Genomic DNA, 17452 nt, shown 5'->3' with positions numbered 1-17452 from the left:
TCCTCGCCCTCATTTCATTTGGCCACGAAAACGTTAATCTCACGTTCAGTCAGTAGGAGTGTTGTAAAGTAATTGTCATTTCTTCAGCAGAATAACGCAATTTAAAACTGGTTCATCTTAATGTTTAGGGGGAGGAAAGGCATTCTAGCCTATCAGAGGCGAGGAAGGTGGTACCTTCCCCTACCAGCCTAGGATCGGCAACCACGTCTCCCACTGCTGCTGAAGCCCGCTCTCATGACTCTTGTCGGTCATGTCAGCATCAGTTGTCTTGCAATGACATGTATATGTGGCTCTTTACTCTGTAATCGCTTTTATTTTCTTCCTTATGATCTCTTTTTTTATGAGGAAGAGGAAAAATGAGATTATATACATATACACACACGCATATATATATATATATATATATATATATATATATATATATATATATATATATATATATATATATATATATACATAAGGAAGAAAAAAAAAGAGATTACAGAGTAAAGAGCCACAGACTGGATGTGCTAATATTTTGGCTTCAAACCGAATGGGTGAGGCGAGAACAATGAATTTAGACGTTAAAACCAAAGCTACTTCAGCTCTGAAGAACCCAAGCCTGCAAGTCTCTTTCAGAGCAGAACTGAACTGAACTTCAAAACACAGCAACCTCACAATGAAGCACACGTCGTCCCGCCGATGATCATGCTGCAACAGCGTTGCACTTTATTTTCACATTGCAATAACAGAATTCATTAGTTTCTAAAGCTTCTCACTGTTGTTGGAACTCCATGATTTGAACTCCTTGATAGTCAGAATTGCATATATATATATACAGTATATTTTAACAGCCAAGTGGTGCAGTTCATTTAAATACTCTGCAATTACTTTAATGCCCCTGAGTGTAATAACATCTTGGTTCTAGGAGAAACATTTTCAAATACTTAACCTGCAACAACCATCCAGAAGACACCGGCCACCTGTGCAAGGGCCAGGTGTTTCACGCGTGTCAACATTCAGTGACTCTACATGAGAGCATCAGCGGTCTTCACGCAGCTGCAGATACTCTGGGTGGCTCCTCCTGAGACCACCATACGGAGTGGATTACTACTGAGGAAACAAGTCGTGCTCAGCGTACAGTACAGGAATGTATGTAAACCGCCAGCTTTGAACATCTACAACCCATCGATCATGTATGAAACTTGGGGTCAATCAAATAAACCAGATGTTTTGAAGCCAGCTATGGTTCAACAGAAATGTCAATGTCTAAAGATATTGTTCTAGAAATGTATTATGATATCCAGTGTCCAAACACTTTATTTCGATCAGCGCAACAAATGGCTGACCGAGAGAAAGACATTTCAGACGGGCGCTACTTGTTTTCGAGCTAAAACACATCCATTACAGTGAAGTTACATTTGCTGAAGAGGAAAGGTCACACAGGGATCCCGACTGGTCCAGGTAAACATCCACTCAGTGACCTCTATTTAAAACATCCGCAGGAGCTTGGTGGAGAAAAATGGCTGAGCCTGTGGCGGTGCAGTCCAACATTCTCAGCGTGTCCTCCGGTAGTAAAGAAAGGCAGCCACCAAAGCTAGAGACGCCACCAGAGCCGCCGACCTCCAGCGAGGGATCTGCCGAATCACCCCTTCCTGTGGAGGTATAGACCACTGCGGTGAGACACTGGTCCCACCTGAGCGTACACAGGCAGCCTGGTGCTAAACTCACCCAGCCTCCCTGGGCCACGATCCAGTTGTACAGCAGATCCTTGATGACCTGCAGCACCCAGCTGATGATCATCTGGATGTTCTCGAGACGGTTGCTGGTCAGTTGCTGAGAGATGAGGAAGCCAAAACAAGAGGTGAGTTTGAGGTACGGGGCTGTTGAAAAGGCCATTACACTGTACGCGTTCATGTCAGTGATGCCAGTAACACGCATTTAATCACTTTCTAACACGTCACTATTTCAAACACAGTATTCATGTAAGCTACTTATACAAGTCACCGTGCGTTACTACTGTTGCTATTGTCGGAAAGAAAACACATTTGCTTTCTGCAATTGCGTCTTTGGGCATGACGTCATGTGTGGGACACGGCAGTCGCGAGGGATGGTCGATATGGACCAAAAACGTTCTCTCTCTATAAATGTTGTCATTTCGGCAATAACAATAATTATCACGATAAATCAATTTTTATTCCATTCCATGTGTTGGACACTACAGTCTCTCTTGAGACTGTTTTATGACGAAACTTATTGGTTTGTCTCCAACATCATGATCTGTTGATGTTTCAATAGAACAGTGAACTCAGTGCAGAGATGAGAAACTCAATGTTTCACGTCTCTGGTAGAAGCCGCTGGTGTCTGACAGGCTGCTCTGCCAGCTTTATTTAGGGGTTAAATGGAGCCGTCTGTCTGCTGTATCTCATGTCTCTGAACAGTTGACTTGAACTATGGAGCAGTCTGGACACATTTCCTAGATGCTACTGAAGAAACATTAGAAATCATGTGAAGAAATGATCATGGAGTCATATTCTATTCTCCAAATCATGATACAAACTGTCAGTCCTTTGTCTTGTGTGATGGAAAACCTTGTCACAATTCTCTCTCCTAAAATGCTTGTTTTCCATGGCCTTATTGAAGATGTCACGAGTACTTTGAGGCTTTAGAATTTGTTGATGGTCCCTAACTGATGGCAGCTCGTAGCATTAGCGCTGCCTGTGAGAGTGTGTCCGCGATCAGTGAACCCTAATGGGGACGTGGAAGAGGACGCCGCCGCCAATACTGGAGCGGAGCTCCGTTCAATATCCAACTATTTTCACCTTGGCAGCGGGAGAGCTGCATGTGTTGATGTGAACCAAGACAGAGGAGCGCGTCAGAGAACCTATGAGGACCACTCCATCTCATCAAATAAACAGGGATCCAGAGACTCAGAGTCGACCAGTGTCATGAACCAAAGTCCACCACACTCTCCACAGCTGTCGCACGGAGCTGGAGAGCGCGGCGCACCGTCACGGCTTCGTCAGGTTCATGTATGCAGGTCCAATGCAACAAGTGCGTCCTGCGTGTATCAGATTTACCATGAGATGCAGACTTGTCATCATGGAGACTGTGTTTGACGGTATATCGTGAACGGTAAGTTATCGCCATTCCTAGCAGTCACGTTTTCAGCTCACGTGTCAAGCTGCCGGCTACACGGCAGTAAATAACAGAGGAGTTAGGAGAGAGGTGCAGTTTTGTAAAAAAGATACAGCCACTAATTTGAATTAGTGTCTGCTGTAGACGACCGTATTATCTCTGCAGGGTCCACCAATGCGTAAAAAATGACTGGAAGAAAGGAGCCTTGCAAATGTGTTGAAGTGCGGACTCAAAACTATTGATAATCTAGTGTCGTTTAGAGACATGATAGATTTTTTTTACTTTTCTAGATGATTTTGTCTTGGGTGCAGGAAGAAACGGTTCTGATGTTGTGCTTTCTCCCGAAAGTCAAAAATAAAATGATCCTCCGGCGCAACGGAAAGTAGGGGCGAGTAACAGCAGCCACTTAAGTGCAACCACTGCCTCCAGGTGACCAACAGGAGACCTGACACACTGAGACTTAAACTTTTTCCTTGTAGATAGAAAAGGCATAGCACAGTTCAAACTGCAAGCTATCAGCTACGCGCAGCAATACGGGAATCGAGCCGCGGCGAGAGAATTCAGCTTCAATGAATCCATGGTTCGCAAGTGTCGGAAGCAGGAAACCGAGCTATGGCAAGTGTCGGATACAGAAGATGAGGACTTTGACGGATTTGTGGGTGACGACTAAGCAAAAAAACGACACGAGGGCATTGTTAAATACGTCAATAAAGTATAACGGAACTCAGTTTCGGTCCTGCTGCCTTTTTAAAAACACACTATCATGCATAGTTTAAGCTATCGTACTGGTTTTACCATGCCTGTGCCTTATAATACGGTGCGCCATATGTACGTGTTAAATACCTTAAGAAGACCCGTAACTGAGACTGCGTCTTATAATACGGTGCGCCTTCTGGTTGTGAAAATACGGTAGTAAAATGTGGAGCTGGGAATGACATATTTTTAAGATAGGGTACTTACCCCGTAGATGAGTCTATAGGCCAGATGAAACAGGGCCACCACTCGGCCCCAATTGATGCCCTCAGCGAAGATGCCCCGGGCGACATCCATAAACACGTCTTGAGCACAGTCGTTCTGCACCCGGTTCACCAGCCTGACAGGAAGCAACAAACACATGGTCTGTGAGTGGAGCTTGTCTAGTTATCTCCATGGGATACACGGGTCATGCAGTCTGGTCTGGCCCCCCGGAGAGTAGTGTCAGTAGTGTTGGATCAATGAGGCGTCATGAAACAGTATCGCAGGGAGGATGAAACAGTGTGCTGATTTTCAGAGGCCACTAGATGGCGCTCCTGGTTTAAAAATGATGTGCAAAATTTCAGCGCACAACTGGGAAAAACCCAAACATTTTCCAGCAGACAGCGCCATCTGGTGGCCCCGGAAAATAAGGACACAAAACCTCATCATCACTAGCTAGTAATAGTGAGCTGAAACGAACACCGACCAACAGCCAGGTGACTTGTTTCAGTTCAAATAATAGCATCGGTTGTGTCTTATGGGTCGTCTTTACAGAATGTACGTCAAAATTATACACGAAACAGAACACAACAGCTTAAACACGGGTTAGAGTCGAAGCCATTTTCAGGAACTAGAGTGAGCGAATACTGTCCAAGACAGAAGCTCTTACCCCTGGAATTCTGCATTTCTGTTCAAGGCATCTGCGATCTTCAGGAGCTGCGCCACCACCTCCTTAATATGTGGTTCTTGTTGCTCTTGTGGTCTTCCACCCAGATCCTCCGAGCGGATGCTTCTGTCAGGGTCGTGCATCTGTACACGCTGCATCACATACCTGGAGAGGATGCGACTGGCTGAGACACAAAACACTTGTGTACTGGAAGAAACTGGTTCCATCGGTAAAGACGTACCCTCGAAAGACAATGGCTCCTTGTTCAATGATGGGATCATCCATCACATCTAAAAAAAAAAAAAAAAAAAAAAAAACAAAGATTATGATTTACCATTAACCTAAGACTTTGGTGCATGTGCTTGAATGATGAAGAACGTCGGCAGCAAAGCTTATAAACTACCAGAACACTGCCAGCTTGAGTCCAGAAAAATAGCGCAGTGTCGATAAAAGGGCATAAAACTGAGTAGGAGTGTTAATGACCCAATACGTAGTATATAAGAAAACTGATATGACAAAGTCCATCATGATATGATGCAGTCTTGTTGCACTTCGGGAGGCTGGTCCATAATCAAACGCCTCCTTTCACAATCATTAACAGAAACTCATCGTCATAATGACAATAAAATAAATCCCAAAATTCAGTCCCGGTCCACTACAGTGGGAAAATCAGAAACACTGTAGGCACGTCCAACTGGTGAATAAAAGCAACATTTGGTCCCATAACTGATTCTTATAAACAAACAAAAATACTTCCTCTTTGCCCACATTGAGACAATATTTTTAACAGTAACTTACTTTTTTTCCAGGATACATAATTAAACAATTTAATTCAAGAACAAGGTTAAAGACAATAATCCATTCAAATGGCGACTGGTCACAAACAAAACAAGTGCAAATCGCCTCCAGCTTTGATACTAACGCATGCGCGAGCGCAGAGGAACCAGCAAATGTGCACTTCAGGTGACCCTGCGGTTGCGGGTGTTTGGTGATGCGTTGAGTGTTCAAGAGTGAGGGAATTCAAACCAACTTCCAGATCAAGCAAATAGCTCAGCGGGTTCCTCAGCAAAGAACAGTCCTTGTGTCATATTGAAGCACAATTTAAAGTTAAATACGCACAACTACGCGCATGTTGAGGAGCAAGCGTTTATTTTCTTTATAGAATCCATCTACTCGATTCTCAGCTCAAACCAGGAGCGTGTAGGATATCGAGGGATTTTCTTTTCTACAACTCAAGAAACTTGCAAACCAGCGTCAACTTGAATTGTTGTGTTGGGAAACAACAGCTCCCCATAAACTTCCTGCACAGCTATATTTGTTTTTACAAGTAACAGGGTTTGCACGAGTTGTGACAAGCCGTCGAGACGACACATAAAACTTTGTCAAACTTGACGTAATCGCATCGCATTTACAGGTAAATCACAGCGTGCCGGTGCGTGAAGTCGCCGGAGAAAAAGCGCACACTGTTGACAACATGGCTCCACATACCTTCCCCACCCATGGCTCCTTCGGGCTCCTGCTCACCGTCCCTGTTTCTCTCCGGCCGGTCTGCCATCCCGCACACTTCCGCTCAGCCTACAGCGATGTCCGAAGCTCCAAGGCTTTAAACAACTTTTACCCCGAATGAGAAAACATATGAGTTTAAACTGCCTCAGTAAAGTCAGAGCCAGACGGAGGAAAAAGTTTTCAACTAAAGCGCAACGCGGAAGTGACGCAAGGGTAGGCGGGCCGAGAGCATCAGAAGCATCTGTCTGAGCATGCGCCAAACACGTCACAGTGGCGTCACGCTTATTCAGGTTTTCTCTCATTATGATTAAAAATCCTTCTATTTCCTCTCAACTGTCTCCATCTCATCCATACATCTGTCGGTAGTAGACAAAAGCAACTTAGTGTAAAAAAAAGCAATAATAACATATAATTAATGGATATTAATTATATACCAACAACAGCGACAGTAGTAAAAAATACTATGAGTAAAACGCATTTAATGTTCTGTTGTTTGTCAGAGAATATTTATTTAGGAAGTATTAGTCTTATTTTGTGGTACAAAAACCGGCTGGCAGAGTCGCGAAGCAGCGTCTGAAAGACGTTTGCATAAGGCTGGAAAAAAAAACCCATTTAAATTTGAACTAATTCCTTATTCAAAATGTGTAACATGAGCTTAGAGGGCGCCAGGTTAGTGCAGAAGACAGTTTTTTTTTTATTTACTTATTTCATTTTTACTTCTTTAAAGGACTCCATTGGATCTCCACATTACAGTATGTGCTCAGTGTTGTAAGTATCAAACACATGAGTAGTATTCTCAGTGGGGAAAATAAACAAAAAGATGTATTTGGATTAGTAACAGGTTTGGTCACATGGTGGAGACAATGGTCCACTCCGAGGCTGTGCGGCTGCTCGGCATGATGACGTCACAGCAGGTGAACAGCGGTGGGTTGGGCTGCTCGGAGGATCACTGTCACCACACCCACGCCAGCTTATCAACTGGAAACCAGCTTGTCAGGTTTGTGCACAGTCTTGTCCCGGTCGTTAATCTGAACCAAAGAATGCACGCGTCCTATACACCGGTACTTTTCCACTCCACTGAGGAAGCTGAAAGACTTTTTTTTTTATCGCCAAAGTGAGGGCGACACTCGGTGGGATTCAAAGTGAAACAAAAGTGCAACATACTATGTTGGATTTATACAGTATATGCAGCGTTTTTCAGAACCTCAGAACTCATAGAGTGCGTTATGCGATCGGAGAGTCAACACAGATGAAGATGATGGGGCTATTATTAATTATGGGATGTAAAAAAAATAAGTGCATATTTACTGACTGAAATAAGTGTGAGATAAAACTACAGACAGATCCTGAGTAAACCAGTCTTAAAGAGAACATCAGCATCTACAGTAACAGGACTTGCCACATTACTGGGCTCAGAAGGTCCAGGTGCTTCCAAACGGACCTGCAACAGACTATAGCAGGGCAACCTGACGCTTCCAGACAGGCCTGCAGCATGTGTGAAGACTGTAAGTCTTAAGTTAGTTGAGGCTTACTTCATTGGTTAAACGGCGTGTGCTTCAGTGGTTAGAACAAACCTGCACCCATTGCAGCCCTCTCTGTGGGCACTACTTCTGATTCCGGGAGGACCAAGGTCAAGGTCAAGGTCAATCTTTTTTGTCTAGCACATTTCTACAGCAAGTGCTGACCAAAGTGCTTTACAAAAAAACAATAAAAATATGTATACAATCAGAAATACAGAAGAAACAGGACAAAAATAGGCATTTTGACGGAACTCGAATAAAAGATTATAAAAGAGGAGAAAATAATAAAAAAGCAGTACAATAAATAACATTAAAAAAAGGATGCTCAGATTGTATTAAAAGCCAGTGCAAAGAGGTGTGACTTCAGCTTGGATGTAAAGTGCTGAAGGGTTGTCTGGAGGATGTGAGGTGGCTAGTAACTTCAGGAACCACCTCAGATCAGCCCTGTGCATATCGTCCAATGACCTGGGTTTATAGCAGCCCTCTCAAAGCGTGAACTCTCATCCTGCTCTCTGTTTGGCCAGCAAATGTCCAACTTTGTTCTGACAGAGCGGAGCCCGAGGACTCACTCGATGCAGGGGAAATATGAATTAATAACTTATTACATAATATGATAACAACTGTTAAATAAATACCCCGACCTTTGTTGTGTTGTGAGTGAGGGACGTCTGTGTTTACCCAGTCAACAGTTATGTTTTCAAAATTCACGACTGAAACATCACTACACAAAGTGGCTCTGCACAGTTTACCCTGGCTCACATTAGCACATCACCGAACCTGCGCAGCAAGATCATTACATTATCATTAGCTAATGTTGCCACCTTGCTAAAGAAAAACAAGGGAGGCCCTTAGCGGCTCCATTCCACCTGGAGCTGTATGATCATTCTTAATCCGTCTTGAACACAGCTGTGAGAAATAGACCTGCTGAATGTTACTGTGTTGGATGCTTAATAATCTTTCTAAACAAGCACGGTGCATGAAAACATGATCACAATTAATGGGGTATTTATTATCTTCTAATATGACGGGAAATAAAATGTAAGTGCAAATGTGAGAGTGACTGTTTATACTGTAAATGTGAAAAAGTTATCAATACGATTCAAGATGGCGCCAACGAAGGATGAATATCAGGGCTATGACTCCGTCTGACTTACTACCAGTATTATTGGTGTCAGTTACGGAGTTAGTTCACCTTTTGGCTGGGCTTTTTTTTTTTTTCATGGACTGTTTTTCCCTCTTCCCTCTATCAGGAGGCTGCGGTGGATCCAGACCTGAACCTCCCGTCACAGGAACAGTTTCTTCCCTTCGGCTGTCAGACTGTTGAATTTGTCATCAGCCCTTGTTGTTTGTGGGTTATTTATTTATTAGTTTCTGTTTATTTTATTTTTTATCTTATTATTTTTCTTTTTTTTATTTTCCTAGTTGGTGGTTGGTGGTGGTGCTAAACAACAACAACAACAACAAGAAGAACCTTCTCAGCGGTTGTTGACCACGATGACGACACAGTGCAGTTCTTTTGATTTAGACTTTATTTAGCGCAGGTGGTCTTCCTCCCCTTCTCCTTGTCCTAACCCAGCACCGGAGACACCTGGGTGAATAGACTTAGCGACAGCTGAGGATGGTTCTCCACTGGAGCTTCAGACCATTCTGAGTGGGGTTGGTTTTACGACTCAGAATGGAAAGACGTACACAGCAGGTCACTCGAGACTTGAATGTCTTGAATCTGGAATGTGTCGAAACAAGTTTCTTAAACGTAAAATATTCTGTATCTTCACCCAGGGTTCTGATATGCTTATTATTTTACAAATGTTCTCATTTTCCATTTTACCTTTCAGAACATATTTTTGAAATGATTCTCTCCTTACACAGACAAGGCCTCATTTTTTCACCTGAATGATGCAGCGGAACATTTCCGCAATGGAACATGTCGTGTCCCCGGGAACACACGGCTGACAACAGCCACTTTGCCCGGAACAGCATGACATGACACGCCCCCAGACTCACCAGTTGTACTTTGATTTCCAAAAGCACTGTGAGAAAAAGTGCCGGCGCTCCGAAGTAGCCAGCAACAAGCAGCTTGTTTTAATTTCAGACTTGTGTTGTGACAGGAAGTGTATGTGTTCGGAGCAGCAGTGGGACAACAGGAAGGAGCGAGCGTGGTGCATGGGAAAGCATTAGCAGGGTTATTTTTGCTGGGACTATGGTGTACGGAGGGTCTGTGACATCCGTCACGTTCACACCGAGACTAAATTAAGCTACCAGAGCTGGTGTAGGATCATCTCCCTGGAGACTGACGCGGACAAGAGCTCTCTCCCCAAAACTGAAAAGAGGTCAACCTCATTCCTGACAAGATCTTGGACAGAGCTAATCCAGAAGAAGCAACGCTCTTTCTCATCACTCTTTGCTGCTGCGATGATCAATGAGGAACATGCTTGTTCAATACAATGTCTTCAGTGTTGATAGAGTTTCCATCTGTTGGGAAGCTGTAGTTCACTTCTTCTTTACGCAAATGTTTTTCTAACATCAGCTACAGTGTCAAACACTGCCAGGACAGAACTACAGTGTGCTTGACACCTGGCAGCATATTCAATTATCCAATTTAAAAATAAATAAATAAAAAATCTAAATGGTCTACCTCCATAAACTACGTAGAAATACACTTATTATTGTGTTTGACTGAATCACTGCAGGTGTTTTATGAGGTATTATCTGTTTGGAAACAGTACTGTGTGAAGGTCAGACTGAAGTTTAGAGACTTAGCATGAAAAGGGAAAAGAGAAGTGAAACAAGTTATCCAGTTGTGACGTCCAAACAGAAGAACTAATACACCGACCGGCACTGGCTATAAGGGCACGAAGAGCAGCCGCAGGACTTGAAAGACGTGAAGACGTGGAAGATACCAACAGGAAAAGCTGATGGTATCAAAATCGAGGATAAAACTGGAAAGAATTTGACGTGAGCTCCTTGCATGAATTTGGAGTCCAAACAGGAAATGGTAGTCGTGGATTAGGAGGCTGATGATTAGAGGTCCTTGTTCTTTCCCACCCCCTCCACCTCCCCCTCCTCTCTGGCTCTTCATCAAGTGCACTTCAGCAGTGGCATCATTAACCTATAATGTTGGGCACGGCCTGACATTTGCAGTTGAGTGGGGTCGTTTTGCACTTTCAGTTGGAAAGTTAGACACTGTCTCAGCGGAAAAGTCGCAACGTGTATCACGCTGGGGTTTGTCTCGGCATATCAGTTATTATTATTATTATTATTATAGCAACCACTGGGTTCTTCACCTCAGACTCTCTTCTCATTGAAGCACAAACATCCATCAGCCTTCCCATCTTCCATTGAATTCCCTTCCAGTCTGATGCTTATATGGAATGCTGTAAGGTCATGTTTTGTCATAAGCTTTCAGATATCCATTTCTCAGACCAAGTCACATGGAGTCCTCATGGGTGACTGTCCTCTGCTCCTCCGTGGAAATGGTGTGGCGACGTCTCACTTCCAAGCTCACTCAGGTTTTTATAGCTCCTCTTATGTCGCTTCCAGTGACTGGTCAAGGAACACAGGTGCAATCAAATAACACCAGTCCAACACAAGAAGATAAAAACACAACATTAAATCTCACTTTCTTGAAGGCCAGGCTAAAAAGACGAGGAGGCCTGGAGTGCGTGCAGATTCCACAGCGTCTGGACCGCCACAGAAAAGAGCATCTGACTAACAGACCTTAGCGTCAGTGTGGGGTTGTACAGCCGAAGCAGGTCACAGAGGTTGGGGAAGCACTTGAATGCAAACAGAAGGATTTTGAAATGGATCCTATATTGTTCAGGGAGCCAATGCATGGACGACAAAATGGGGGTGACGTGGCATGTTCCCCAGTAAGACAGGCGAGAGAGGTCAAGTTTTTCAAGGTCCGTCCGAGCTAAGACTCTTGCCTGCAAAAAATGAGCTTATTTGGTTCGCCTGACGTCTCACTTCAAATTTTGATATGAGACGTCATGTTAAAGGACTGTAAGTTGCGCATTTGACCGGCTTCTTCACTGTGAGGGTAGATGAGTGACTGAGCGAGGAGTCAACACGTCATCACAGATCTATAATGTATAGAAAGAATGCGACCAAATGCATGTGATCTCCTCGCGTTGGTAGATGGTCAACAGGTTCTAATTGTCCATGATTTATTGTCATCATAAGCCCACCTCTCTCTCCGGACAAATGAGGTCAAACTGGATCAATTCCCACAGCGCACCTCACCGTCTCTCCCGGCACACTAGTGCGTCGCGGCAGAGCGGTTGAAAAACACTGCTCTCAGGTCATTACAATAGGGCTGCTTCCTTGTTTTCCGCTCAACTGTACAAACTCATTTTACGCAACAGATGCGATAACTGAGACCAATGATCCGACTCTTTGAGACAAACATCAACAAAGACAAACTCTCAAAGTCTAGTACAAGATGCTGTGAAATGAATCGTTGCTGAAATCTGCATGTTTTATCAAGGGAGGTTAAAATGAAAAGTTTATTCACAAAACAAGTAGATGTCCTCCCAGTAGGAAGGGAATTATTCACCGCAGCTTCAGCGTCACAGGAGCTTCAGCATCTGCGTGAGCAGTGTGACTCATCAGGTGCAGCTACAGACATGTTAGTTCTATAGACATTCTTCATGCGTTGGCTGAGCTGACTAAAAGAGATGTTTGCAGGAGGCTGGAGTCTTTCACAGTTACACTTTTGCGGCGTCATGCTTAGTTGTCCTGTTTGACGGATGTAGTTTATATGCTAAGTGAATAGGGTTATTATCACTGTCCAGGGGTGTTTCTCCAAGAAAGATGGGGACCCCCCCACCCCTCAAACCCTGTTACAACCCACCCCCACCCCTCCAAACACTTTTCTCTATCAATGAATGACTTGATCATGGTCTTAGATGCTTGTTGCTGATCAGAGAGATAAGATGATCCCATGATAAGGGCATCATCATACTCCTCCCTGATCTGCGTCTGGATTGAAGTGTTGTGTGTAAACGTGGGTCTGTCCAGTAGAAACACACAAGTATTTCACTGCGGTCCGCCAGACACCTTCCTGGGAACTGTTTAGCAAACATGACCCCCAGCTTTTGATTCCTCCTTCACCATGACGTGCTCACAGCAGACTGTGGAGCCGGTGGTCAAGCTGGTCTGTCCACTTTCTGCTCGAATACAAACACAAGACCAGAGTGTGTTGACATGAAACCCCAGTGAGAGATTCTTGTGAGAGAGGTGAGAACACACAAATGTGTGGCGCTGTTTGTCACAATGGACGTGATCGCATGTCTGAGTTGAGGCAGTAGCATGTTGCCAAGTGACCATGGCCTTCACAGGAAGTGTGCGTCGGATTGCTTTCATTTCCCAGAGCATAATAACTTCTGTGTTTGGCCTCCTTTATCTAGCATTCATTCTTTTCCGCCCACATCCATTTTGCCGTTTCTACAAGTTTCTGATATCCAAGAAACTGGTTGACCAAATTTGGCCCCAAGGCCATCCGTTTGACACCATGCCCTTGGGTCGCATGAGCTAGAATGTCCTTATCTGGTGCGCACAGTTTTTCAAAACAAACATTTTAGATAAAACCAGACATCCAATTTCAACCACTCACTCTTCTGTTTTGCTTCTATTACTCAGGCCATTCCCACAGGAAGACACTTCTTTTCCCTGTCAGATTCTGGTTTGACAAAACGTTTGCTCTGAATATTAAACTGCTGTTTTGTTATTGGATTCTTTGTTAAGCAGGAGCTTCTCAACTGTTGTCTATATTGGTTAAATTGCTGCTCATCAGAATGAAAGAGTAGCTCTATAGACAAAGAACTACTCTGCTGTTCTTGTGAAAGACAGACTGGACTACAGCATTATCACTTTCAAATAGGTTTCCTCTAATTCTGTGCCTTCAAAGCAGACCTGGGCAAAGTGCAGCCCTTTGATTGTATTTACGTGGCCTTGGTATCAGAGTAAAACTACCAGCACGTTTACCTGACGACCCAGAAAAACCAAATAATTACTTTAGTCCTGCTCAGTTCCAGCTTGGTCCGATGACTACTGGAGAGAAATTGGAATTTCTCTTAGTCGGACTCCACGACCAGGATGATGGGGTTAATAGCTGGACTAAGCTAGCATGTAGCCAGTAGCTGGACTAAGCTAGCATGTAGCCAGTAGCTGGACTGAGCTAGCATGTAGCCCAGTAGCTGGACTAAGCTAGCATGTAGCTGAGTAGCTGGACTAAGCTAGCATGTAGCCAGTAGCTGGACTAAGCTACCATGTAGCCCAGTAGCTGGACTAAGCTAGGATGTAGCCAGTAGCTGGACTAAGCTAGCATGTAGCCAGTAGCTGGACTGAGCTAGCATGTAGCCAGTAGCTGGACTAAGCTAGGATGTAGCCAGTAGCTGGACTAAGCTAGCATGTAGCCAGTAGCTGGACTAAGCTAGCTTGTAGCCCAGTAGCTGGACTAAGCTAACATGTAGCCAGTAGCTGGACTAAGCTAGCATGTAGCCAGTAGCTGGACTAAGCTAGCTTGTAGCCCAGTAGCTGGACTAAGCTAACATGTAGCCAGTAGCTGGACTAAGATAGCATGTAGCCAGTAGCTGGACTAAGCTAGCATGTAGCCCAGTAGCTGGAGTATGATGGGACTGGGTGAAGTTAAACTGGTATCAGTCAGCACGATTGCTGTGTACTGAGTCCAGTATAACAGTCAGAAATGCCTCCTCGCTACCTGTCATCCTTCGCATGTTCTTCCTCGGCTCACACTGAAACCAGAAGGACTGAAGAGCTCACAGTGCCACCCCTGGTCACAGACCTTGACATTACTCACAGTTCGGTTTTCTCTCCACTGTAAACCGTCACCTTTCTTTTGACTTGACAACAGCCACAGTACAGCATGAATGAATTGAGTGTCCCAGCCCTGCTTTAAATCATCCCACTATACTGGAATGCACAGAAAGTCAAGCTGCTGAAACTGATTTCCTCACCTGAGCGCACCACATGGCGTGTGTGTAATTCACTTGGCAACAATGATAAATGATCAGAATTGACTAAGGACCTGAACTGGGGCGTTTCCACTCACTGAGGATGTAGACACACTTGGATCCCATGGTTTTCCTGCAGTCTGTGCAGGACTGTTGGGACGTGTTTGAACAGCTCCGTCTCCAGAGAGTAGTACATCCAGTGTGCTGATGACTGATCCGCCATTGGTGTGAATGATGGCGGGAAGAAGACGGAGCCTGTCAACACAGCCTCACTCCCATGGCGTCATACAGTGAGGTTGGGAAAGTTGCCTTTTGCGTCCTATATTGACGAAAAAGGCAGACTTCTGCGTTGCATGTTGACGCATTGGCAGCACAACAGGGAAAAGAATGACGTAGGCTGGGGTTAGGGTGAACTATGGGGTGGCGCTCTATTCATTCTACGCATAATAACGTGTCAAATTGTGGATTAACATCCATCGAACGGCCGGGCCTTTTAGTACCGTCTCTGAGGAGGAGAGCTTCTGGATATGCAGAAGATACAGTACGAAGACAGTAAGAGAAACATACATTAAAGTGAAAGGGATTTTTCAGATGGTTGTACAGCGCATGATATCCATAACATTAGGAACAAAAAGAATTGTGTCAGCGATGGCAGAAACAACAATGGCTTCACTTCTCATGGCGTGTGACGCTCGGTTCGTTGCTCCTGTCACTGATGCCTCTGGTCAGAAGAGCAACATGCAGCCCTGAGGCTTTGTTGGTGGAAGAGCTATTTGCAGTGTATTTACCTCCACAAATTCTTTTATTTGCTGGAGAATTATTAAGAGGAAAAAAATGTTGTCACAGAAAATTCAAAAGGTCATTTCAGGTAAGGATTTATGACGTGAAATACAGTGGTGTTGATGTAAAATTCCTCACCAGCCTGAAGGCTTCACAGTTGGGGTAAGAGTGACACCACTGGCTGAGGCGACTGAGGCTCTAGTGAATTCTGATAAACAACATTGGATTCAAGCTTCTTTTGGTGGTCAGACACTTGAGCAATGTTGTTAGAAGTGAAATTCCTTTGTGCTGGTGGGGGACAGCAGCTGAAGGCCTTCACTTCCTTCTCCCAACAAACCTGATCCAACTCCTCCAGAACAAAACCAGGGTGTCGCCAGGTCAACCAAGACACATAATCTGGTGTCCTGAGCCTGCCTCGGGGCTCCCACTCCGCCGGACGTCCAGGTGCCATTCTGAAAGGATTCCAGAGCAACCTGAACTGGTTTCTCTCAATATGGAGGACCATCGGTGCAGCCGTGAATCTCTCCTATAGAGACAAGCTTCTCTGCATAACTCTGGAGTCCAGCCACCACGTGGGGAAAACTCATGCATCTGTGATCTGGCTCATCTGGCCAAACCTTGAGAATAGGAAGGACCTCTACATCTGACAGCTCTGTCTTTCGCATCATAGAACCACAGAGAATGTGTTGAATTCCTCCCTAGCTGTTGAGCAGTGGTCCAGGACTGGTACATTTCCACCTGGGGAACATCTCATCTCAAATCTTTACAGGACATTCCACCATTTTTTTGAGGGAAAATTGGGCACCTGTGAAGTAGAGACCAGCAGAGAAGGAGCACCACTGTGTCCATGTGGATCTAGAGAAAGAGAGGTGGAGGTGAGAGGTGGTACTATATGAGGAAGGCAGCAGCATCAGAGAAGGATGTACAGAGGATAGGTGTCCTGAAGAGGTGAGTAAGAGTCCATCACGGATCAGCCTATTCTAGTTTGCTATGGTAATGGACCATGATGTTTGTTGACCATATAGTGATTTGGAGCGAGTGTAACCTGGAGAGAAGAAAAATGAAGTTAAGCATTACATGTAAGATATGTGTATTTCACATTAGATTATATAGATATTATCACTCCAAATACACATTAAGAACATATATTCAGAGCAGTATGTTGTTTACAGTGCCATGTTTGAATAGCACTAGTGAAGAGAGAGGCCATAATGTAGTGTACTCATGAAAGCAGGGGGTTAATGCAGTTTCCTCGCTTGTCAAGTCTTCTATAGTAAATCAATCATTGTAGACAGCTTTTCACCAGCACGCTCCCTTTTTGCTGCAGAATGGAAATCAATCCTTATTTCTGTCAACACCCACCACCCCTTTCAGGGACTCTTTTTAAAGGAGAATATGACAAGTTACAGTAGACAGTGATGAATGACAGGCATCGTCCACATGTTGACTAGGTGCGAGTCGATCGCATGGCCTCGAAAAAAAGACTTTAGTCAATAACCTTTGTTTTTGAGGTCCAATGCACATTGCTGCTGCCACCGGTGTTTCCAGGAAGATCATGACGCAGCAGTGTTTGTGGTCCATTTTTTAAAACACTGAATATGGGCACAGTAAAATGGGTGTCCTGGTGAGATCATTTCAGGCTGGATAATGAAAACAGAAGGAGGGAGGTCTTGCACACCAGTCTCATAGAGCCCAGCAAATAACTTTTATGAGCCACCTATTGGAAATCATTTCATCTTCAGGAAGCAGAATTTATTACCTCTCACTCACCCTACTTCAGTTTAAAGGGTCGTAATTCATTTGCTCAGATTAGTTTAGACACAATGGTGTAATGATTTTAACACACACAATCACTTTGCTCGGGTGTTCAAGCCACAGCAAACAATTCCAGTCCTTCTATTGCTATGCCGATATTGGCATTCCGGAGGACCCCC

At 44.4% G+C, this 17452-nt stretch overlaps 1 protein-coding gene across 1 annotated transcript; it reads right to left on the bottom strand.

The window, feature by feature from the left end:
- Window positions 1-679: 679 nt before the first annotated feature.
- zgc:153993 (uncharacterized protein LOC767645 homolog) lies at window positions 680-6441 on the bottom strand. The gene is made up of 6 exons (XM_053881001.1): window positions 6227-6441; window positions 4980-5028; window positions 4742-4903; window positions 4078-4210; window positions 1711-1815; window positions 680-1634 (listed from the first exon to the last, which is right to left on the bottom strand). Exons 1-6 carry the CDS (start codon window positions 6291-6293, stop codon window positions 1536-1538), a joined length of 615 nt encoding a protein of 204 aa, XP_053736976.1. The 5' UTR covers window positions 6294-6441; the 3' UTR covers window positions 680-1535.
- Window positions 6442-17452: the final 11011 nt, after the last annotated feature.

The sequence above is a fragment of the Synchiropus splendidus genome, chromosome 1, assembly GCF_027744825.2.
Source record: "Synchiropus splendidus isolate RoL2022-P1 chromosome 1, RoL_Sspl_1.0, whole genome shotgun sequence".
In the NCBI taxonomy this organism is placed as follows: domain Eukaryota; kingdom Metazoa; phylum Chordata; class Actinopteri; order Syngnathiformes; family Callionymidae; genus Synchiropus; species Synchiropus splendidus.
Note: the sequence above shows the minus strand (reverse complement) of the source record. Positions and strands in the feature narration are given on the sequence as shown.

Excerpts from the sequence above, each read along its gene's own strand:
- zgc:153993 (XM_053881001.1), bottom strand. The coding sequence starts at position 6,293 with ATGGCAGACCGGCCGGAGAGAAACAGGGACGGTGAGCAGGAGCCCGAA. Across the intron at positions 4,211-4,741 it reads AGAAATGCAGAATTCCAGGG|GCTGGTGAACCGGGTGCAGA; the intron begins GTAAGAGCTTCT and ends GCTTCCTGTCAG. Across the intron at positions 1,635-1,710 it reads TCGTGGCCCAGGGAGGCTGG|GAAGGGGTGATTCGGCAGAT; the intron begins GTGAGTTTAGCA and ends ATACCTCCACAG.